The sequence below is a fragment of the Lentinus tigrinus genome (genome assembly GCF_003813185.1).
Source record: "Lentinus tigrinus ALCF2SS1-7 unplaced genomic scaffold L226scaffold_19, whole genome shotgun sequence".
NCBI classification, from domain to species: Eukaryota; Fungi; Basidiomycota; class Agaricomycetes; order Polyporales; family Polyporaceae; genus Lentinus; species Lentinus tigrinus.
In genome coordinates, this window is record NW_027137928.1 from 253,843 (window position 1) to 275,314 (window position 21,472).

The following is a 21,472-nucleotide window of genomic DNA, read 5'->3' on the forward strand; positions in this document are numbered from 1 at the left end:
CCGCCGGAAGCCGGCATTGTAGAGGGCGTAGTTGCCTGCAAACCAGTGTAACATCGAAGATATGTCTACCTTCCTTGGAAGCTGCATCATTCTGTGTTCGAGACTGTACAGATAAGCTAGACGAGGAAGGTTTTGCGATACGGACACTGGACGGGCGCACAGCATCCAGGAACTACGGCTGCCGGTGAAGAATGGCACGAAGAGCTTCCTCTTCCAGCAATGCAGCGCAATCTCCGGGTGTGGCCCTACAGCGGAGGAAGAAGCATTGATAAATGAGTTATCCCAACTTAAGGTCGCACGAAGAGACACGTACCATTTCGGCGCCATATCACCTGTTCACCATTACCCCGGATTCCAGGGAAGACGCAGATGCGAACAGTAATCTGTGGATCAAGGCTGTCCCCCGCGAAGTAACACGAATGAACTCGCAATTGGAATTCATCGCGCAGCCTCGGAGCTGTCTTGCAAGCTGGTGGTCTGGTTGTCTCGCTGTGCGGGGAAGAGCCTAAGCCTCAACCCTCGAAGTGAGATTCTATGATGTTCGGCCTAAGAATAGAGTACAGAAGCACTATCATCTTCAACGTGCAGGACGGAAGAGACCTAGCGAATTGTCAGATATCAACGCGCACCGAAGAACAACTACATCCGAGAAGTGGACTTACAAACGAAGTCAAGCTTGCCCCCGAGACTCAAGCACGACAGGCAACCTGGGTCTCGCCGCGGTAAAGTAATCCTTAAACTCCTCCTCAAACACCGCCGAATCCCACCCATCTTCCAACTTAAACTTGAACCTGAAGCCCCTCAAGAGCGCGACCACAACCGTGCGCATCTCCACCATTGCCAGGCCCTTCCCGGGGCAATTCATCGGACCCGCGGAGAAGGGCGTGAACGCGACTTCGTTGTGGACGAACTCCGGAAGCCCGGCCTCGGCCTTCGCCACGGATGACCCGGACGGGAGCCGCGCGTCCTCGTAGCGAAGGTGGCCGGACGCGATGAGCCACCGGTCGGGCCAGAACTCGTCGGGGAAGGTGAAGTTCCGGGGGTCGCGCTGGAGTACCCACGGCGGGAGGTATACTGACGTACCCGCAGGAAGCACGCTGAGGTTCGATTCCAAGTCGATCGTCAGCGATTATCTCATTGGTAGAGCGACGTAAGTACGTACACGGACCCCAGCACGACGGCGGCAGCATGGTGAGGGACCTGGCGCTGGGAGCCCAGAGGGATCGGTGGATAGAGCCGGAGGGCTTCGTTGCTACCCGGGGTAGTCGTCAGACAGAAGATCTGTACTATGAGAGACGAGCGTACGCACATGACTGCCTGCAGGTAGTGCATCTCGCGATGATGCTTCGTCTCTAGCGCGGGCTCACCAGCCAGATAGAACTTGTCGACCTCCTCTTGCAGTCTCCGGTACGCATCTGGGTGCGTTAGGAGACAGTAGAACACGCTTGTCAACGTGAGTGAAGCCGTGTCCGACCCCGCGACGACTGCGAGGGTACCGTCGTCGGCGAGCTCTTGTAATGGCGGAGGGGCCCAGTCACCTGGGAGATCCTCGTTGCACTACTGAGGAGGTCAGTCCCGGCTCTGCATCACACGACGAGATGCTCGCGATACTCACTAGGTAGTGATAGAGGTCGCGAGTCTTGGACCCTCTCTCGAGCCGTTCCCTAGCAAGTTTCCTCCCATTTGCCTGGAAAGCCTCCATCGGCCCAGTTGCCCCTGGAATTGTCCCGAGGTAGATGCCCAGCCAGGGGAGGCTATGCATAACCGCACACACCCTGAAGACAACGACATTGATCAGCACAATAATATGAGAACGAGACGCATACACTTACACCATTCCTTCCTCGATGATCGACCAGACGTTGTTCTTGTCGCCGTCCCTTAGCAACTCGGATCCTCCACCAAATCTGCGAAATGACTCGGACAGATCAGCCGTCTGAAGCAAGAGAGATCAAGAGCCGCACGTACGCCACGTCGCATATGAAGTCATACCTGGGAGTGCAGTGCAGCTCGTCAGTCGAGTCCCCATAAGCATACTCGCAGCGCAGGGACCCACTCACCCAAAGTACTTCAGCCATATTCCCAGGTCGACCGATCCAGATTGACCTTGTAGCCGCTGGACAAGCTGTCGGACTCTCTCTGCGACGAGAGGCTCGTACTCTTTCAATGCACTTTGACCGAGGCCGCGATTCCATGGACGGCGACGCTGCAGATGATATGCTGTATCTCGGAGGCCGACCATGGACATCTTCGTGTCGGACATCGACGCTCCGACATGATCTGTGAAGTTGATACTCGATCAGCGCCAGCCATACCTCCAACTCAATACTCGACGAAATACTCGGTCCTTTCGGAAGACCAGAGGGCCCCATGATAGGTACGACAAATGAAGCATCGGCGATAGAGAGCTCGTTCGGTCCTGACAATACGACATTACACCAGTGTTAGCGTCTGCAGAAGACATCCAGGTACAAATTGAAACAGGACGTACCGGTCCGCACGACGTCCCCGTACTTCCGGTGCATTTCCGCGAACGCTCTGTGACGGTTGCCAGACGCAGCTACAGCTGCAGGCCCGAACATCGACACCCTGCGCCATACAGGACCGGGGTACCGTGCAAGCGGATGGAAGGGAGAGAGCCGGTAGACGATGACGGATGTGACGAGTGCAGCCAGATAGGAGATGAGAGCGTTCGCGAAGGTATAGAGGAGTGCGGATGCCCGCCGAGAGGAGGAGACGTGCGCCGCTACGAGGGCAGGAGGGGCAAGCAGGAGGCAGACATGGACGTAGATGCGGTACGTCTCGTACCGGCGGAAGATCTGATGCGCGAGCTGAAGAGAGCTTAATCAGTATCACAGAAGGGCACAGTCCAAGAGTGAACACGCTGGACGAACGATGGCAAGGGGTATTGTCAGCGGAGACACCTCGCGTAGAGACATGTCTGAGAGCAAGGGCAGAAGCTCATGAGCACGTGCAATCACCCTACGTATGTATATATGTTAGTACGCAAGGTCTGTTGTTCATGCAGACCGGTGATCACACGAGCCATCATGCATCATGCGTCATGGCCGCTCCCATGAGCGTCCAACTCAGTCAGACTCATTGCAATGTGACCGTACTCCGGCGCAGCTCGGGCCAACGATGATCGATGACAACTGGCTCGCCGCGTGTTGGATCTGGCGTTTCCTACAAGTTGCACAGTACCTAAGTAGAAGCGTTTACCGAGTCACAGTACGCCGGCCGTTCCGCTTGAGTCGGTGAAAGCCAGTACGCCCCACCCGGCGATTGCGCGTTGGTCATGCGACTATGAGACCGGGGAGAGGTTCCACCACTCGTGAAAATCGTTACGATCACGGCAGGTTTCTCGAACACTGATTACAGCTGTGGGGTATTTGTCAGAATTTGAGCTGGCAGTGGAGACTCACGATGTCAAGGATAAAATTCTCGCGCGACAAGTGCAAGAGAATATCTGGTGGATATTGACAACAACCACCGCTCGAACCAGCGTTCTGGTCGCTCGAAAGGGCGGCTAGCGCGCTGTATGCAGTGACTGAATCCGTGGAGGATAAAATCAGATCAAATACCCAGCTTATCGAAAAAGCTTGACCACCGCAGGGGTCGAACCTGCAATCTCCTGATTACCTCCTAAGGGCACTGATCGTAGTCAGACGCGTTGCCATTACGCCAGGCGGCCTTATAAAGATTGTTTTTAAGGTTATATACAATCGCAGTGGATTCTTACGGAGAATCAGAGCTTTGCTTGCGATACAGCTTGTTTGATCACCATCTCCCGGACTCGGACATGCGAAGTCCTAGCGATACCAAAGAGTGCAGATCCTGGTCCTACAGGGCCATGGTTCCTTCGACTGGGGACTCAACTGTTCTCCTCCCGTAGGGCCAAGCGGACACTCCGAGTCGTCAAAAGTACATCTCTGCCCGGTCCTGCACTGGACGCTTCTGCACGCGCAGCCCACATCGGCCGACTAATGTGCTACCGCGCGCAGGGCACGCTACGCATTGGACTTCTTCCTCGAGATGCTCGATGGACATTGTTGAGCTCGGCTCGGTCACCCTGGCGGAGATGGTTTCGAACATTGACTTTGTGATGGTGGATCGACCGAGAAGGCGGTCCTACTCGCAGTTTTTAGCGGTTCTGTAAAGTGGGCCGTGACACTCTTGATTCTAAGGAAAGAGAAGTGTCCACGCAGCTTCCGCCTTGGCCTCGCGCGTACGCAGTGTCGGACCTTTGTGGGCGCTTGCGCGTCTTGTCTCCGTCCATCGTGGACATGGGTCTCGACTCTCGATGCTCTCTTGTCTGCACCTCGTTGCCTGCGCGCTCTGGTCCTCACAACGGAGGATCTCGTGTGCGTGCACCCTAGATCTACTCGTTGTGTCTCGCCGTCGCGTTGATCGGACCGGAGGAGTTGCCTCCATGGTCGACCGGTCAAAGTCGATCCTCGGGCTTCAAGTTCTCAGACCCGTCGAGGAGGCCCGGGCCGCTCAATTGGGGGTCGGTATCCACGCTGCAACGTACGCAACCCACGCTTCTTCTCCCCCGAAACCTGCCAGAAAGATGCACTTGTTCTCTTCCCCCGCTGAAGGCCCGCGGGAGGCTCCATCGGGGATGCTCGCCTCCGCGCACCGTTCGCTTCTGTGAACGATGTGGACATGGCGCGTAGATAGTGCTGGGCGTACTCGGAGAAGCAGCTGCGGGTCCACCAACGTGTTCTTATATACGGCGTCCTGAGTGAGAACGGGAAATTGATGCAACCTAGGACCTCCACCTCGCAGCCTGCAGCAGAGAATTCGAACGGTGGACACAGATGCGGCGGCTATATCCGGAGAAAGGGATCTGAGATCTGGCGCGTCAATGGCATTGCCACGCGACGGACAGACTTCGATCATCCTCCGCCCTCCCGGTTCCCTCCACTCGCGAGCGTCGCTATGCACGCGTGGCCGTCGTGGCGTTCTGTCTGTAGTCGATCCGTAGTTGTTTGAGCGGGATGGGTAACAAGCGTGGATTTGTATCTCTTTCATGAGAAGCAATGAATGCAGCCAACGACCCGCGTCGAGGATGGATGTGGCCAGGGAAGACGCTTGTGAGGTAATAAGCCTTGCGAGATAACGATCTCGATTACCCCTGTGATCAGCGACCGCGTTTTCAATGGATGCCTGCCAATTTCTCACCTTGCGTTCGCCCTCTTCCCTTTCCCCACTCCCCCCACCATGAACGTCGCCGACCTCCTCCACGACGCCCCCTCCGACGACCGCAGCAGACGACATCCCCGCAACGACCCGCCCCTCGAGCCCCCGCCACACCAGCAGCAGCCTCAGCAGCAGCAGCAACAGCCCCCGCAGCCGCCCCACCATCCACCTCATCACTCCCCGCCCCTCGACCGGCCTCGCGACCACCCACGCGAACGCGACCGCCCCCCGCAGGATGGCCCCCACCCGTCTCTCGTCCAGCAGTCGCACCCCCTGCGTCGATCGCCACCGCCCTTCCTTGCTGGCAGGCCGCCGAGCCCCCCGCGTCATGGCCCGCCGTTTGGCGCGCCTCCGCCCCCAGATTTCCAGGGCGTGCACCATCTCCCACCGCCGTCGACGCTGCTCCAGGAACCGTACGAGAGCGCGCACAGGAGCAGAAGGGCGAATAATGAGGTGATGCCGCCGCACCCGCATGAGCGTTTGGGTCCCCCGCCGGGTGAGCATCATTGTTCTTCCACTTTGTCCACATTCGAGCTTGTTTCGCGGCATATCGGGGCCTTCTTCGCTTGATTGAATGCACATTGAGAGAGGCGAGTCTCCGCGGGAGAAGTTTGTTGTCATGTTGCTCCTCCAGCTCGATGGGCTTTGTTAGGAGGCGACGACGTCGGCTGCATGCGCGAGTTACGTGATGACCCAGCAATGGCAGTCTTCGTGCACGGAGCTGCGTCTCTCTCCCTTGAGCGGTGAACCTTGTTTGCAACGCAGGCGTGGCACAGACGCAGGCTCGGGCAATCCGCACTGGTCGGGTGATTCAATCATGCGGGTGACAGCTTCTAGACTTCGCAGTCGGTCGATGTCGAAGTTGTCATGTTCGCATGACTAGGAACTACTCCGGAACTCTATTTGCCGATATTCACCGGCGCGTCCACATAACATGTTTTTGCCGTTTTTTGTCTTCTTTACCTTGGTCAATGTCGTCCATGGCAAGGGCTAACAACTTTGTAGGCCCCAGTGCGCCGGTACAACCACAACCATACGTTGTCGAGCATCGATCATCAAGCAGCAAGTCTCACACCTCCCCGCACCCTAGCTCACATCACCACCACCACTACCATGCACACACCCTTCCGGGAACCCCTTCGTCGATGCACATGCCTCCGCCGCCGCAACGCTCGCTCCATGCGTCTCCGCCTCACGCACAGCACATCCACGGCCCAGGACAAGGCAGCATCCCCCTATTCCCCACGCCTGTCGGCCCTGGTGTTCCCCCAGGCGGCCAGCCACACCTACCGCCACCGTCGGGGCCTCCCCATTCCTCTTCGGCGATGAGCATGCGCATTGATGTGCCGTCCCCCATGTACAACGCCCCGCCGCAGGGTCCATCTCCCCCTCATCCCCACACACACCATACGCACTCCCGCTCTAGCTCCTCCCTCGACCGCGCGCGGGGTCGCGGCAGCAGCACAAGCAGCGCTCCGTCGGGACCGGTCAGCGCTTTCGACATCAAGTCCAACACCGCGTCGCCGGTGATGGCGAGCCTCCAGCGCCCGTCGCCGTATGACGAGCGCGACGGGCGGGAGCGGGAGCCCGGGCCGGGCATGAGCAGACCCCGTGGACCGCTCTCGGGCACTCTGGGGCCGGGGATACCCTCGGGGTCCTCGCTCCCATCAATGGCTGCCAGTGGTCGCCCCCAGGACACTGTGACGCATCTCCTCCCTGGACCTGGTTTGCACCCCACTGCCCTCAGCGAGAAGCGCGAGCGCGAACGTGAACGTGAACGGGAACGCGGCATGGAGAGGACCGTGCCGATGGACCGAGAGCGGGACAGAAGGAGCAGCAATGCTAGCGTGCACGACTCGCCGGGTTCGATACGGCGGGAACGCGAGCAGCGGGAGAGGCAGGCGATGAAGGAACGCGAGCGGTACGCACAGCAGCAGCAACGTGAGCGGGAGATGCGGGAGCAGGAGATGAGGGAGCAGGAGATGCGGCGGGAGCGGCGAGCGAAGGAGCGGGGCGAGCGGGAGATGCAGATGATGCGGGAGCAGGAGGCGCAGATGCAGATGCAGGCACAGGCGCAGGCGCAGGCACAAGCACAGAGAGAGCAGCAGGAGCGGGAGCGAGAACGGGAGCAGCGAGAACGGGAGAGGATGCGGGAGAGAGAGCAGCGGGAGAGGGAGCAGCAGCAGCGGGACCAGGACTTCCGGATACACGCGCACGGGATGATGGGCATGAGCGTCGGGCTCGGGCTTGGTGCTGGGATGCCGATGTCCGTGGCGGAGAGGGAGAGGCTCGACCGGGAGGAGCGGGACAGGGAGTGGTTGCAGAAGGCCCAGCAGATGGAGGCCCGGGGCGTGTCGCGGCAGCACCAGCACCAACACCAGCACGCCCCGCCGCCACCGCCCCCAATGCAGACGATGGGCCCGCCTCCAGCACATGGGCAGGGACAGGTGTGGCCGAGGTTCGTCACGCCGTCGGGGCCGAGTCCGGAGGACGAGAGGAGGATGCAAGAGCGGGAGATGCAGAGGCTGGGCATGGAGGATGTCCGGCGGGAGATCGAGTGGGAGACGGGCAAGGTCGAGAGGCAGCCAGGACGCAGCAGCAAGTCGCGCACGAGCACGAAGGACCGCGAGCGCGAAGACCGGGAACGGACAAAGGACGCGCAGCGGGAGGAGCGCCGGCGGTCGAGTGCGCGGGACAAGGAGCGCGAGCGGGAGAAGCTCGAGCTCGAGATGCAGCAGCAGGAGCGGGAACGGGAGCGGGAGCACCGCATGCGCGAACGCGACCTTGCGCTGCAGAAGGAGGCGCAGTACGAGCTCATGGAGCGCGAGCGGCTGCAGCGGCAGCGCGACCTCGCGGATATGGAGACCATCCGCGCGGTGCGGGCCCGCGAGGAGCAGATGCAGATGCAGCAGTTGCAGGCGCAGGGACAGGTCCACGGTGCGCCGCCCCAGCAGCATATCCACCATGTCCATCCACACCACCACCAGCATCCGCCTGTGCCTCCCCAGCACTTGAAGGGCCAGCCGGGCAAGCAGGGGCCGATGGGCCCAGGACCTATCCCGCAGGACCTCCCGCCTCAGTACCAGCACGAGCGCGAGCGCGACTTCAGGCAGGGCCCGTCCAAGGGCGTGCCACTCAATCAAATTGGTATGCCTCCTCCACATCTCGCACAGGGCATGCCCATGCCTCACCCCATGGGCCCCGGCTCGCACATGCGCCCTCCACCGGACATGTACCCCCCACCCCCCGGCGCACACGTCGGCTACCCCGGTCGCAGACCGTCCCCGCCCCCAGGCCACGGGCCACCACCACCCTCCCTGATCAACCCAGCATACATGTTCCCGCGCTCGTCCTCCCCATCCACGCCGCCCGTGCTCGCGCAACGCCACCTCGGCACGTTCATCTTCCCGCGCACGCCCTTCCCCTTCTTCGACTTCCCCGCGCCGACGGACGCAGAGTCGGGCGCGCCCGCGGAGCCGCTCGACATCCGCGCGACGCTCTACCTCCCCGCGCGCTTCATCCCGCTCACGCGCCCCGCGCGCCCGCGCATCTGGGGCGGCGCGCTCATCCCCGCCGTGCCCCCGCTGACGGGCGCGCAGCGCGCGCTGTGCCAGCAGTACACGCCCGCGAACTCGCAGTTTGGGCGCCCGTGGCCGGACGAGGTGCGTGAGGGCCGGAGGGTGTACACGGACGACTCGGATCTGTTCTTGTGTGCGCTGCATGCGGGGTGGGTGAGCTGGAGCGCGGCGAGGCGCGCGAGGAGGGAGGGGCGGGATTTGGTGATGGAGGTTAGGTTGACGAGGGAGGCGAGGTATATTGGCGGGTATGGGTCGCCGTTGCGCGCGAGGGATAGGGAGAGGGAGAGGGAGAGGGGAGAGGAGGAGTTGGGGAGCGAGGACGATGGGAGCTCGTTGTTGAGCTCGGGGTGGGGGAACGGGCACGATGGTGCGGGGTTGGAGGTGCTCAGCGCTCAGTTCGTCCTGGTGAGTTCACTTGGCGCAGCTTTACAGTGCGATGTCTGACGTCGAATTTGTTCTCTGTTTGCTGGCAGCCGGGTACTGCTCATTCGTTTGGCCTGCGGAATCGCTCGCAGCGGCTGCTCGAGTATGCGGAGCGGCGGTGTGCGCTCGGGTGTGCGCCGAAGCTGGGCCGGAAGCGGAGACGAGTGCACGGGCCCGCGTTTGGCTATGGCGAGAGCGCTGTGCAGCTGAAGCTCGACCTCGCGGACGAGGAGCTGAGTGCTACGCGGGTCATGGTCTTTGGCACCGACTCGAGCTGGCCGGAGATTGGGTGCGTTTTTCATCCTCTTCCAAGCATTTATACGTTTGACGCTCATACTCATGATGATATTTCTTCTTGTCCTTTAGCTTCAAGTACCACCCAGACGCACTCAGGTCGATCCTCTTCCCCCAGTCAACACCCGACGGCCGCCCAAGCAAGCGCAGAAAGCTCGCCGCGATCGCCGACAACGCGCCCGCGGACACGCCGCCCCCGACGGACCGCGACAGCGCAAGCGAGGACGAGCTCGTGACGCAGCGCGCCGTCGTCGTCGAGACCCTCTGGGAGAGCTTCCTCATCTCGCAGCGGGGGCAGATCCCCGCTGGGGAAGGCGAGCCGGAGAGCGACAAGGAGAACACGGCCTCGACTGCGACTTCGGGAGATGGCGCTGGGCGGCGGTACGTCATCGCGTTGTTGACGAATGCGGGTGGGACGGCTGGGAAGCTCCCCCGGAAACCTCCTCCTGCTTCTGCGAAGACTGCCGAAAGCGAGGACCAGAGCAAGTCTGTACCGGTCTCGGTGCCTGAAGGCGAGCAACCTCCGCCACTAGTCAATGTCGATGCGGCTGCGCAGTCGGGTGCTGCTGCGCCTGGCGAGCACGAGAACGCTGATGCTGCGTCGAAGGAGGGCGGTCCTGCTTCTGCTTCCGCTTCCACGTCCCCATCTCAGCCCGTCGCCGATCCACCTCCCTCTACCTCTGCATCTGCATCTGCACCCTCGCCTGCACCCCAGCCACAGCATGAGGAGCGCGAGCGCGAGCAGTCCAAGCTGAGCGAGGAGTCGGTCGACTACACGGACGAGGCGGACGGGAACGGGCCGATACAGATACTGCACCGGGACCTGGGCGAGGAGAACTTTGAGTTCTTGCCGGACGGGATCAACGTGCTGAGCAGCGAGGTCGTGAATGGAATGCGCAAGGGGTGGAAGCTCGAGGCGCGGCAGTGGAAGTGGGTGCAGGTGGGCGTGACGTCTTGAAGCTCTCTCTCCAGGCTGCAGTGCGTGTGTGCATGTGTGTGTGCTATAGGTGAACGGTGCACGGTGTTAGTGTTGGTGCTGTATTGCTATTCGTATCTTTATTTTGCGCCGGTAATCGATCCATACGACAATGTACGGGTAGTGTAGATGTTGCATTACATATCTTGGTCTCGACTCTCGACATGATGCATGATGCTGGGGCTGGTCTGTGCTGTGCTGTTTCTGGCATAATTTTGGAAACGTTCGGATGTGTTCCAAGACCTCGGAGGGAGTGGTTGGGTGATCGGATAAGGTCTGGGGTCGGATATGTCAGGGGTGCACAGCCATAGCATGATAACCGTCGCGTTCCCCGATCCGCTCGGCCATGATCCTTATTAACTTTCATCTCGCATCTTCCTCCTGAGTACTGGTTTACTGTTCAACCACAGCCTACGAGGCAGCAGAGGTATATTTTAAGATATCTGATACTTGATACTAATCACACTAGCATCTCTCGAATATTAGACCATGTGTACATGAGTCTAGGCACGAACTCTGAGGCAGCGGCACCGGTTTGCAAGGTGAGAGCGGGGGCAGTGCGTAAGCTCTCCGGCACGCAGTCGATCGACTAATCCATCTGCCAAAGAAGCCCGACATGTGCCCTCTCCGCAGGCGCCGCCAGAGTACTAAATGCTGGCCGTCGCGGAATGCGCAGTGATAACTCACTCTCGACCACCACACGGTCGACTGCGCCTCGCAGTCTTTCATACACCCCCGGCGTTCAGCTTCCTAGTCATAACTTGAAGAATTCGGAGTCAGGATGATCGTCAACGACGCCAACGCTCCCCCTGAGGAGTTGAAGATGCCCCCTGTACCAGCCAAGGACGCTCCGCGGGCCCAGCAGGTGAGCCTAGGGATACTCTTCGCGGCCAAAGACGAGGCTGACTCGATACGTACTGTTGCGTAGCCTCCCCTCGAGGCACCTCCGCCCTACTCAGCGGGTCCCAGCACCCTCCGTCCACCCCCTTCCCCCATTGCTCGTCAACCATCCACGCCTTCGTCCGTGTTCCGCCCCCAATTGGCTCAGACTGTGAACCACTTTGAGCTCTTTTCCAACCATGACGCAATGTCAGGTATGTGCTGGCTATTTCAGATCTCAACGTCTATGGAAACAGGGGTGCTCATCTCTTCCTACAGGCACCTTCCTGATCGACCCTCTCCTTCCTTCTCCCCCAATTGGAAAGTGCAGGCGACGGACCAAGAAGCGGGACAAAGTCTGGGGCAAGGGCTCCCGCGCAGTTGATATCAACGCGTCCTTCCGTACCCGCCACGGCGCCATCACCCTCGACCTCGAAGTTGTCGCACAAAACCCCAGCGCCGCCCCAGGCGAGAAAGTCCCCGCGCACATCGTCGCAGGGAGCACGCACGGGCGCACGTCGCTCGACGTGCACAGCGTGCACCCGAGCCGGAGCATCGACCTCTTCGTCGAGACGACGCACGGCAAGATCGTGCTCATGCTCCCGCCGACGTTCGACGGCCCGCTCGTCTTCAGGACGCGCCACAGCAACTCGGTCTCGTTCCTCCCCGAGTTCGCCGCGCGCACGCGCACGATCCGCGCAAACGACTCCGAGACCGTCCTCCTCTGCTCCCCGCCCGGCGCGCAGAGCCGCGAAAAGCCGCTCAAGCCGATCAACCAGATGGCCGACGACCCGGGAGACCGCTGTTATGTGCGCACGAAGCACGGGAAGATCATCGTGGGCATCAGTGGGGCCGACAAGCTCGAGGAGCCCGCGCCCGCAGGCGGGCTCTTCAAGGCGATCGGACGGCTGTTCGAGTCCCAGGGCAGGGCCTTCGGGCAGTATGTGGAGTCGCAGGCGAGGACCTTGGAGAAGGTGGCGACGGAGCGGGGTGCGATGATCTCGCAGTATGTGGACGCGCGCATGGACCCGCCGCAGGGTGGTTCGATGAGGACTACCACTGTTCCAAGAATCCCGCAGGCTCCTCAGCCGCCTCAATCGCCCCAGCCGCGCCTACCGCCCCAAGCTCCGCAGCCTCCCCAGATGCCGCATTGTGGAGGGATCGCGTCTGCGAGGGGCGGGATGTGTATGCAGCCAGATTCGTATGGAAAGGCCTGAATCCACCATTTTCGATCGTGGTTGACGCTACTATGTTGCTCATATGTTCTCCGGCTGCGTTTATCCTCTGAGCCCGTGCTTCGACTATATGTTACTCATTCCCCTCGGACTTACAGTTGTACCATCGTCCGTATTGTACTCGAATACTTTAACCTGCGTTTGAGCTGCAATCCTCATGAGTCTCGGCTCGATTATTGCATGTGGTATTTTCGAACCCGACTGCTTCACGAGCGATCTAGAATCTAGAGAAGGTCTTCCACCATCACCCGGCACGGTTCTTCCACCTTCGTATCGACTCACTGGCACTCGGCTCCCTAGGCTCGTACCGAAGTCGTTCTCGTCACAGTTGAGATACATCGCAGAGGAGGATACGTCGTACTTATCCAGCGAGTCAGGGATCGATGACGGCGTAGTAAGTAGTACACACAGGACTACTAGTACTACCTCCGCGAATACGGGACTGGAATGGACGAGAAGATGCAGTAATACTACATGTGGAAACCATCATATGAGTCGCCGCCTCTTCCACAATTGACTAACTACCAGACTAGTTGTTACCGGGGCTCCCCTTCAGGATGAAACCGTGACACACGCGAGTAAGAAAATAGTACCATGGTCGTCTGATCACCTCAGTCTCCCAAGAATCTCCTTCTACGTATTTCAAAGTATGCCCTTCGTTTAAACATGGACGACGCAACGGCTGCTGAGTCCATCCCGGCCGAAAGTTGTGACGTTCCGCAAGAGGCCTCTTGGGTTTGCTGGGGCGGAGAACGTGACCTCCTGCAGCGTAAGGATATCATTGACGAGCCTTGTAGCGAATGCGGCCATGTCCAGCTCTTCTGGAATGGTCTTCATGGAGGCGAGCTGGAGAGCCCGCAGAGGGATGCCTTGTATGGCGGAGGCAAGGTTCTCCTGCACTTGGCGATTTGCATCAACACGTAGCGCAGCCGCGGGACGACCTCCAGAATCAATTCAGCCACGCACCATTGCGCAAAGAAAACCGGTGTCCGGTTCCGAGCCATTGAAGGTGAACCGAACGATGAGGGTGTCCAGCCGTGACCGCGCGGAGGAACCCGCTTCGCGTATGCCTGTAGATAGAAATCCGAGGCCATCGAACCAGCAATCCGTGGAGGTCTTGTAGTCGAGATATGACGGGCACGTGTATGACAGAACCTCGGCGAGAAATGGGAAGTGCTCCGTGCACGAGTCGTCATGGAGAATGAGTCGATGGACATGGCAAGCGAGCCCGAAGATATAGAGGTCGACGAAGGTGCCAGAGAACTCTTCCATGTGTTGCCACGCAGCACCTCCTCCATTGGATGAGGTGATAAGTTGCTGAGAAACGTTTTGGGCGTGACTAGCACGGAAGGCCTCTACCACGCCGTCCTCATCAAAAGAGTTCCAATCCCCGCATTGAGGCTTCACGAGTATGTGGGTGAGGTTGGGGAAGGCGTGGATGAAGGGGACGAGGGGGAAGGCAGTAGCGCCACCACAGACCTGATCGATGACAAGGCGGTGCATCCGCGGATACGTCTTGGGGGGTGGAATATACGTGCCGGTCGTCCACCACCAAGCCCACGTGAGCTCCTCGAGGGTCTCCGCGAAGTTCTCGAGTAGTAAAGTGGGATGGAACTTCGGCCAATGTTCTTCGCGCATGGTTTCCCAGAAGCTGTCCGGTACGCACTGGCACGATGTCCAGTTCACCGACAAAGTCCGGAGGGGGGCACGCAGCAGCTGTAGCAGCTTAGCCATCGCGCTGTCCCCCACCCAATATGACACCGTGAGATGGTTCAAGGACTCGAGCATTGCGACAGCGACGATAAAGTTCGGACGCTCGTCGAAGATCCACTCTACATTGGACAATTCCAACGATTTGAGGCCGATCAAGAAGGGGCACACCGAAACAAAGAGCTCCGCGACCTCGAAGGAAAGGTTGTACATCTTCAAGGCGAGCGCGTGCACGTGTTGAAGCCGTTCGAATCGTTCGAATCCTGTAGACTCCTCCAACAGGAAGGACAGGAAGGAGACAAGTTGTTTCTCCGTGACAAGCCTAACTTCTCTCCGAAGCAGAACCTTCACACCTTCCTGGTAGAGGAGGCGGCAGGTAGACATGAGTCGTAATCCTGTCTGGTGCGACTCGCATTGAGCGAGGATGGCGAGCAGGACGTCGTAGTTCAGGAGGGGCGGATCCATGGTGATTGAGTGCGATCCTGCGAGACAACGTGAGACTTAATCATTGCGGCGTCGGTGGACGCACGGATGCCCGCACCTGCGAGTTGAACAGTGGCCACGCTAGGGGACTGTGCGAGTTGGCTTCGTAGCACTGAGAAAACTGTCGACCTCGAGGGTACGTCTTCTTTACCACGAGGCTCCGCACGGGCCGTGATTCGGCAAGACTTTGCGGGTGCTATTCTTGTCCCGAGTTTCCCGCCTTGCATCGGCTGCACCTTCGACTTACTGACTGATTTATCAGTGAAGGGAACGGATGTCCGTCTGTACACTGCCCGAGATATCCTGACAGCATTGGCTCGTTTCATGAGGGCCTGTACTAACTTGAAACTCTGACTTAAGAATGGCAACGCAATACATACAAGGTCCACGTGGATCTTCGGTTCGATAGCTACAGTGTGGCTGGGTGAGAGTTAGAGGAATGACGTGTCTGAAACCCCTTCCTCCGTGCAAGCGGAAATTGATGGTGCGAGTTCACTTGAACAGGTGAGGATGATAGCAGCAAAATACAGAGCACATCACAGCAGCTCATACCTGCGCTTTATTTCTGTTAGCACAATGAAGACGGAAACACTAGAAGGGACACGTCCACTTACGATGAGGATACTGCGTCATCAGACGCTTCAGTTTGTGAATTCCTACACGAATTGATATGAGGATGATGCTGTGCAGGCGGCGGTAGCGTTTCGGCGAGTCACGATAGAAATACGTTACGATAGCGTACAAAGCAACAGTCGACAGGTAGTGACAGCGCAAACGTCCCCCTAACTCACAACAGTTAGCTCAAAGGTACCCCGATAGTATCGCAAAAGAAACTTACGAAGACGGGGGGCCTACGAGATCAGCTTCTTCAGTTGGTATATCCCCTCTTTCGCCACCGCGACGGTGTCATAGACCACGCGCTCGGGAGCCGACTCCTTCCGGGAACGTAGTCTCCAGCGGAGCTGCAAGTGGTCCATATGGCTGTACATGCTGTCGAATATCCCCTTCGCTGACCTCGCGCTCGGACGTTGTGCCGGATCTCGCCACTTCATCATGTTGATGAGCGGCTGGATGAGCTCGAGGCCGTGGTATTTCTGTCCACGTCAGTTGGCGGGGCGTGCCCGTACACGGAGAGCGGAAGATACGCACCGATACAAATTCCTTGTAGTACAGATTCCCGAGCGCGAAGACGTCCGCCCGATACGCGTCGTACGGCACGTCGGAAGAGAGTTCGGGGATTTGCTTGTCTCGGCCTGCTCGGCCAAGTACCAGCGAGGACTCCCCCTCTTTGAAGAGAGTTGATAGTCCGAAGTCAATAAAGTAGTACCGAACATCACATGAAGATCTTGACAGTGGTCGCAATTCGTGCACAGCGTCCTTCGAGTAGTTGTGTCGCACAGGATGGTGACCTTCCGGATAGAGCGCCCGTCCGTCCATCATCACATTGGCAGCGCCGATGTCTCTGTCAGATAGTGAGTTAGCAGGTTGGTCCTTCGAAAGAGTGTATCACGAACCGATGCGCGACTCGGTGTTCGTGTAGAAAAGCCAATCCCTGTGGAACTCATTAATGTCTGTGAGGTGCGGTCTGCGTCGGCATGCTTGCCTCAAGCGTCTGTCTGACAAATTCCATGAATTCTCCAATTGTACCGAACTCTGGTTCGTTAAAAGGTCGGAGATAGGGCATAACTAGGAGCGAGTAGCGCGGGTCGTAAGGATCTTCTAGCACTTCAAAAATGGGAACGCAGTGGTTTTCTGGATGGTGTAGCTCCGAGAGGTACTGCGCAATTTCGACCTCTCTGGTGTCTTTCGTTGTACACTTCATGAAGACCAGATACCCGTCGGACTGTCGAGTAGCATCCATTTCGCGAGGGCCCTTCGAACGGGAAATGTTAGTGGAATACGTCGAGCACAAAATGAGGGGGGCGTACAATGATAGTAATCGAGTCCTCGCAGAACATCGGATCCAGGTTCGTGCCTATCCAGGACGGTTTCCACTTGGGATGATACCTCGGTCGCAGGGTGTACCCGCGCTCAGCCAGCCAAAAGTATCGGTCTTTCCAGTAGACCTCTGCGTCCAATAAGTCGTAGAAGCCTTCCTCAGTGTCCTTCGCAAAACGTTCCGCATCCTCCGGGGATACATAAGCATAGTGAGGCAGGCGAGGAGGAGGATTGCTCATCAGGCAGATCCTAAAGCAGGACTGGAGGATGTGGTTCGCAACATAGAGCGGAAGCGCTCGACATCGTGTCGGTTCGAGGTACACAGCCTCTAACCAGATATGGATCTTTCTTGTTCCAGACCATCGATACACGTTTCGTCCTCGTTGTTTCTTTCGCACCCTCATCAGCCTGTCTGCACATAAAGAACACGGTATGATATCCTTCCCTTCCTTGTCCACTGCCGCCACATCGCCCACCTCTGTCTTGAACGCCCCGCCACACCCTCTCACCCCTCTTCCGAGCCGCCATGTCTGGAAGTGAGTCTGACGGCTCAAACACCTTCAACCTCATATCGGCAGCAATCGGCATGCTTGTTGCCATCCCGGTAGTCTGGGCTATCATCCAGAGCCAGCTCCCTCCTGCGAAGCTACGGCGGCTGGAGGAGACACTGACCGAGACGGAGAGTCTCCTGGGATCCGTGATCGAAGAGGGCCTCCTTGACCCCATGGTCAGTGTCCCCCATTTCCGCAGTCAACTTTCCACGTATGTATCGATCTTGCCACTCCTCTGCGCCACTCTAATGCCAACACAAGGTTTCGCTCGAGCGCCGATAGGCTGCGTGAACAGACGTATATGGCCACGACACTGCGGAAACAGTTTGCAGCTTGGTTTGGTGGATTGTCCAGCCGGTTGTCTGTTTTGTGTGAGCAAGTTGCAGGTATACGGGCGCGTATTTGTGTGAGTAGTTTCGTGTCGTTTACATCGTTTCGTAGACTCATTTGGGCCCTGTACAGGAAACCAGCGCCGAGGCTCGCGCACGGTTGTCACAACAGGATCCTTCCCATTGTGAGCCGTCAGGTCGTGGCTGGCGCGTGGTAGTGCGCGGCCTGTGGCGGCGAGTCGCAGCGTTGTGTAAGTTGGTATCGTGGACTGTTCTATTCGTACCCTATCTTATCATCTCGCAGTCTATAGGCAGTCACGCTCATCGACACCTCATGTCGTGGAGGACGTCCAGTCATATCCAGGAGTCGACAGTGCTGACTTCGGTGTCGACCAAGTGGCGCATCAAGATCCAGAATCTCCGAAACAAGACAACGCGACCCTTCCCCACACTTCCACCCCAGTCGTCTCTGGCAAAACAGCCGGTCCTATCAAGACGTCTCTTCGCAAGACATTCCGCGGACAGAAGTATGAGATGCGCGCACTGGCCCGAGCGATCTACAGGGTGGACAAAGAGCTAGCCTCACAGGTTGTGTCACATCCCATGCTCGCTCACATCATGCGTGCGGCCAATCGGCGACGGCTGTCGATCTCCAGCAAGGTCCCCCGCACGCGCCGTTCCCACAAATCGGATAGTCTTCTGTTCTGCCCCAGCACGGTGCCGGAGACCGTGGTACTTCCACAGGCATGCGGCTCCAGCGATGGCTCCGACGCGGACTCCTCGGAGGAGGATACGCTCTGCGACGAGCCCATCAGCGCCTGAATACCCGGAGGCTGGTGACGCCCACACTGACACACAAGCACATAGATGGTCGACGGGGATGAATGGGGAGAGCCATTCTGTCCATACCCTGCGACCGCCGCCCTTGCATAGCAAGCGCGGTTCTGCGTTGCGGTCGCATCGCGACGGACGCACGTCTCGGTTAAGTCTGTATCATCGTGTCTTGTTCTTCTGTCGCTCTACATATCTATGTTTCCCGACATGTACTCTCGCCTCGCCTCGTCCATTGACTCCCATCCATTGTACTCACAATCGCATCGTCCCACTTGTTGTTTCCCATCCATTGTACAATCGAGTTGTTGTTTCCTATCCATTGTACTCTCGCGGCAGCGCCTTGACTATGTATGTACGCTTGTATTCCGACCAGTACCAATTTAAGGACTTGTTCTGATCGAAGTGGGGCCAAGGGCGATATGCAAGTCCGGCATTTGCTGCATAGATATACCCAGTATACGAAGGTTCAGTATCCAAGAGGAGTAGTCCATCACCTACCATCCAATGTACAATACCCGGTAACCGTTACTCATGATATATGATATAGCCTAGATAAATGGAGAGCTTTCAATCCTTCGCCTTCAAGGACGCCTCGAACTCGGGGCAGAGGTCCGACCAAGCCTCTGCATGAGTGCGATCAGCCCTGCATCCTCTAACGATTTCGGTCGCAGGAACACTCACGAGGAACAGGATTGTCGACAGAAGTGTCAGGGACGTCCTCAGCAAAAACGACCCCGAGGCCAGCCATGAGGTGTGCTTCGATGTGGCAGTGGAGGAAGTAGGGGCCCGAGTTATCAGTCTACAGCAGACCGTCGTCAGAAGGCCAACTCAGCAAGGAACACAGGATACAGGCATGGCTTACCGTGAAGCGGATCGTGACGTTGTCGGTGCCTGTGCCAGTGCTGACAACATCGCGGCGCATCGGGTTCACGTAGTTAGGCTTTCTCTGACCAGCGCTTTTCACGACGGAGAAGGCGTGCTACGGAACAGGTATTAGCGACTCGGAGGACTCAAGAGCGGCGCAGGCTGGGGGAGACGTGATACTGACGCCGTGCAGATGGAATGGATGCGGGCCGCCAGTCGCAAAGGCCGGGACGGAGAGCTCGATCGTCGAGTTTTCAGGTAGAGTGTACACACTGCCTTTCGGCAGCAGGCTCTGGGCCTTGTGCGTGCTGCTGAGGATCTGGAGCAGGACCGGGACGTTGGGAGAAACGAATGTGTGGCCGTTGACAGTGAAGTTCAGCGCGTTCTGCAGACGCGTGTCAATGATGCACAGACGCCAGACAAAGATACTAACAAAGTCGATGCGAAGGTTCAATGCGTAGTCGACGCCGCCTCCGGGCTCGGGCTTTCCTGGCTACAAACCCCCGGTGCTCGTTAGTTCTATACGGCTTTGCGGAAATATATTCAAGGACGAAATCGACGTACAGCGGCGGGATTTTCCAAACGGGTCAGGTCAATCTCTGAGAGGTTGGCATTAGGAGTGTCCTGCCAGGTAGTGGGCTCCTTCGCTGGAGCGCCGTCGTAGCGGAGGATGGCCGAATTGATGCCATGTGTGAAGCCGGTGCCTCCGGTCGCAACGAAGTTGGGAGTTGCGCGAATCCAGGAGTTGTCTATGGCCTGATTTGCCTCGAGCTGCGAGCAATGTCAACCTTCCGAAAGCAACAGGGAGGTACTTACAGCGGCATGAACGTACCACGAAGGAGTAGCACTGACCAGCGAAGATAGTGATCTCGTCCACTGGCAGGGGCTCCGTGTTCTGACCATCGGCCTCGATGACGGTCATGGAGTGACCGTCTATCTGGAACGAGTAGTTCAGGTCGCAGGAAATGCTGATCAGGCGGAAGCGGTAGCTGATAAGTAGGCAGGGTCAGCTGGAGCATTCGGAGAGGAGCACGCAATGACCATCACCGTTTCCCATGTGTAACGTTGATGATAGCCAGCTTGGACGTGGGATTCCCATGCCAGCGGCCCAAGCCGTTGATGAGGGTAATATCGGATATCCTATGGGTGCCGCCAGACCATCGTGAGGGATGACTCTCGAGTGCGATTACTTACGCAACACCCGTCTGGAGTGGAGCAGCGATGTGTTACCATTCCGCAAGCGTTATGACCGTACTCTCTGTATGCTGATCAGCTCTTGTTCGAACCACGAAGGGGAGGGTGTCTGGCATACCATCATCGACGTCGTAGAGGTGCTTGTGGGGATCCTCTGGATCGTAAATGACAATGGCTCCACGCAGACCATCGCAGTACTGGGTAGAAAGATGGCTATGATACCAGTAGGTTCCTAGCGACAAGCGTGAGGATAGTCCGAAAAGAAGCAGGGACTGCAACATACCCTCTTGCCTGGTCGCGGTAAAGTTGTACAAGGAGTTTCCGGCGACAATCGAGCATTGGTTGATCATGGCGGCGCCATCAGCCCAGTTCGTTCCGCGCTGGAATATACCATGCCAATGCTGCCGTCGAACAATGTCAAGCATCGTACATTGCAACGTTGTACGATGAGACACGTACGACGCTGGTTGCTGTGAGCATCGTCGTGTTCGTCAAGTGGTTGACGACATTAATCTGGAAAATATCTCCCTATGACAGAGCAGTCTATTTCTTGATGGCCATCAACTGCCGGAGAAGAGTATACCTTGTTCCCCTCCCATTGACGATGTTGAGGTCAGTGATGGGGCAGATGGCGGCGAAAGCTTCACAAGCGAGCGACAGGACCATGAACGCAGCGAGGGAGCGGAGTGCACCATGTTTCGACATCGTGGACTTGTGGCACGGTGGTCGAGGGCCGATGAAGTTGCTAGATAGCATCGTCGACAGGGATCTATAGACCACAGTCTTCCTGGTGCATCTCCTTGCCCGACTGAGAGCTGTCTATCACCACATACAGGAACGTCGAGATCGGCTTCAAGCGCCGTAATCGTATGCAAACCCGGAGAGCCTACGCTAACGACAGGGCGCGGCCCTGGGTGGCGCCGTAAACAATCAACATCGAACGTCAACACGAAACTCACCTGGAATGCAGAGGGCCGTT

General features: G+C 58.1%; 7 protein-coding genes and 1 non-coding gene across 8 annotated transcripts; 3 read left to right on the forward strand and 5 right to left on the reverse strand.

The window, feature by feature from the left end:
- Window positions 1-670: 670 nt before the first annotated feature.
- Window positions 671-2,939, reverse strand: L226DRAFT_572566 (high nitrogen upregulated cytochrome P450 monooxygenase 2; the record flags this gene model as incomplete). Its single annotated transcript, XM_067684694.1, has 10 exons — window positions 671-1,097; window positions 1,163-1,252; window positions 1,310-1,557; window positions 1,616-1,775; window positions 1,833-1,907; window positions 1,969-1,992; window positions 2,061-2,280; window positions 2,342-2,419; window positions 2,492-2,831; window positions 2,895-2,939. 10 exons carry the CDS (start codon window positions 2,937-2,939, stop codon window positions 671-673), a joined length of 1,707 nt encoding a protein of 568 aa, XP_067533695.1.
- A 664-nt stretch (window positions 2,940-3,603) lies between these two features.
- L226DRAFT_t166 lies at window positions 3,604-3,694 on the reverse strand. The gene has a single exon. It is a non-coding gene; the product is annotated as a tRNA-Arg (tRNA).
- Window positions 3,695-5,202: 1,508 nt separating this feature from the next.
- On the forward strand, window positions 5,203-10,708 carry L226DRAFT_536624 (uncharacterized protein). The gene is made up of 4 exons (XM_067681153.1): window positions 5,203-5,701; window positions 6,211-9,188; window positions 9,257-9,495; window positions 9,573-10,708. The coding sequence occupies exons 1-4, from the start codon at window positions 5,227-5,229 to the stop codon at window positions 10,456-10,458; spliced, it is 4,578 nt and encodes a 1,525-aa protein (XP_067533696.1). The 5' UTR covers window positions 5,203-5,226; the 3' UTR covers window positions 10,459-10,708.
- Window positions 10,709-11,257: 549 nt separating this feature from the next.
- L226DRAFT_572568 (uncharacterized protein) lies at window positions 11,258-12,572 on the forward strand (the record flags this gene model as incomplete). The annotated part of the gene is made up of 3 exons (XM_067684695.1): window positions 11,258-11,341; window positions 11,405-11,570; window positions 11,635-12,572. The coding sequence occupies 3 exons, from the start codon at window positions 11,258-11,260 to the stop codon at window positions 12,570-12,572; spliced, it is 1,188 nt and encodes a 395-aa protein (XP_067533697.1).
- Window positions 12,573-13,428: 856 nt separating this feature from the next.
- L226DRAFT_536626 (uncharacterized protein) lies at window positions 13,429-14,789 on the reverse strand. Its single transcript, XM_067681154.1, has one exon. It carries the CDS (start codon window positions 14,763-14,765, stop codon window positions 13,545-13,547), a length of 1,221 nt encoding a protein of 406 aa, XP_067533698.1. The 5' UTR covers window positions 14,766-14,789; the 3' UTR covers window positions 13,429-13,544.
- Window positions 14,790-15,315: 526 nt separating this feature from the next.
- Window positions 15,316-17,003, reverse strand: L226DRAFT_112608 (uncharacterized protein). The gene is made up of 7 exons (XM_067672144.1): window positions 16,712-17,003; window positions 16,387-16,656; window positions 16,298-16,335; window positions 15,933-16,245; window positions 15,622-15,877; window positions 15,398-15,565; window positions 15,316-15,340 (listed from the first exon to the last, which is right to left on the reverse strand). Exons 1-5 carry the CDS (start codon window positions 16,958-16,960, stop codon window positions 15,635-15,637), a joined length of 1,113 nt encoding a protein of 370 aa, XP_067533699.1. The 5' UTR covers window positions 16,961-17,003; the 3' UTR covers window positions 15,316-15,340; window positions 15,398-15,565; window positions 15,622-15,634.
- Window positions 17,004-17,247: 244 nt separating this feature from the next.
- On the forward strand, window positions 17,248-18,423 carry L226DRAFT_572571 (uncharacterized protein; the record flags this gene model as incomplete). The annotated part of the gene is made up of 4 exons (XM_067684696.1): window positions 17,248-17,483; window positions 17,534-17,678; window positions 17,735-17,852; window positions 17,906-18,423. The coding sequence occupies 4 exons, from the start codon at window positions 17,248-17,250 to the stop codon at window positions 18,421-18,423; spliced, it is 1,017 nt and encodes a 338-aa protein (XP_067533700.1).
- A 579-nt stretch (window positions 18,424-19,002) lies between these two features.
- L226DRAFT_572572 (laccase C) lies at window positions 19,003-21,198 on the reverse strand (the record flags this gene model as incomplete). Its single annotated transcript, XM_067684697.1, has 13 exons — window positions 19,003-19,058; window positions 19,117-19,234; window positions 19,298-19,414; window positions 19,484-19,684; window positions 19,733-19,792; window positions 19,864-20,070; window positions 20,132-20,288; window positions 20,347-20,439; window positions 20,530-20,557; window positions 20,612-20,725; window positions 20,777-20,894; window positions 20,953-21,021; window positions 21,097-21,198. The coding sequence occupies 13 exons, from the start codon at window positions 21,196-21,198 to the stop codon at window positions 19,003-19,005; spliced, it is 1,440 nt and encodes a 479-aa protein (XP_067533701.1).
- Window positions 21,199-21,472: the final 274 nt, after the last annotated feature.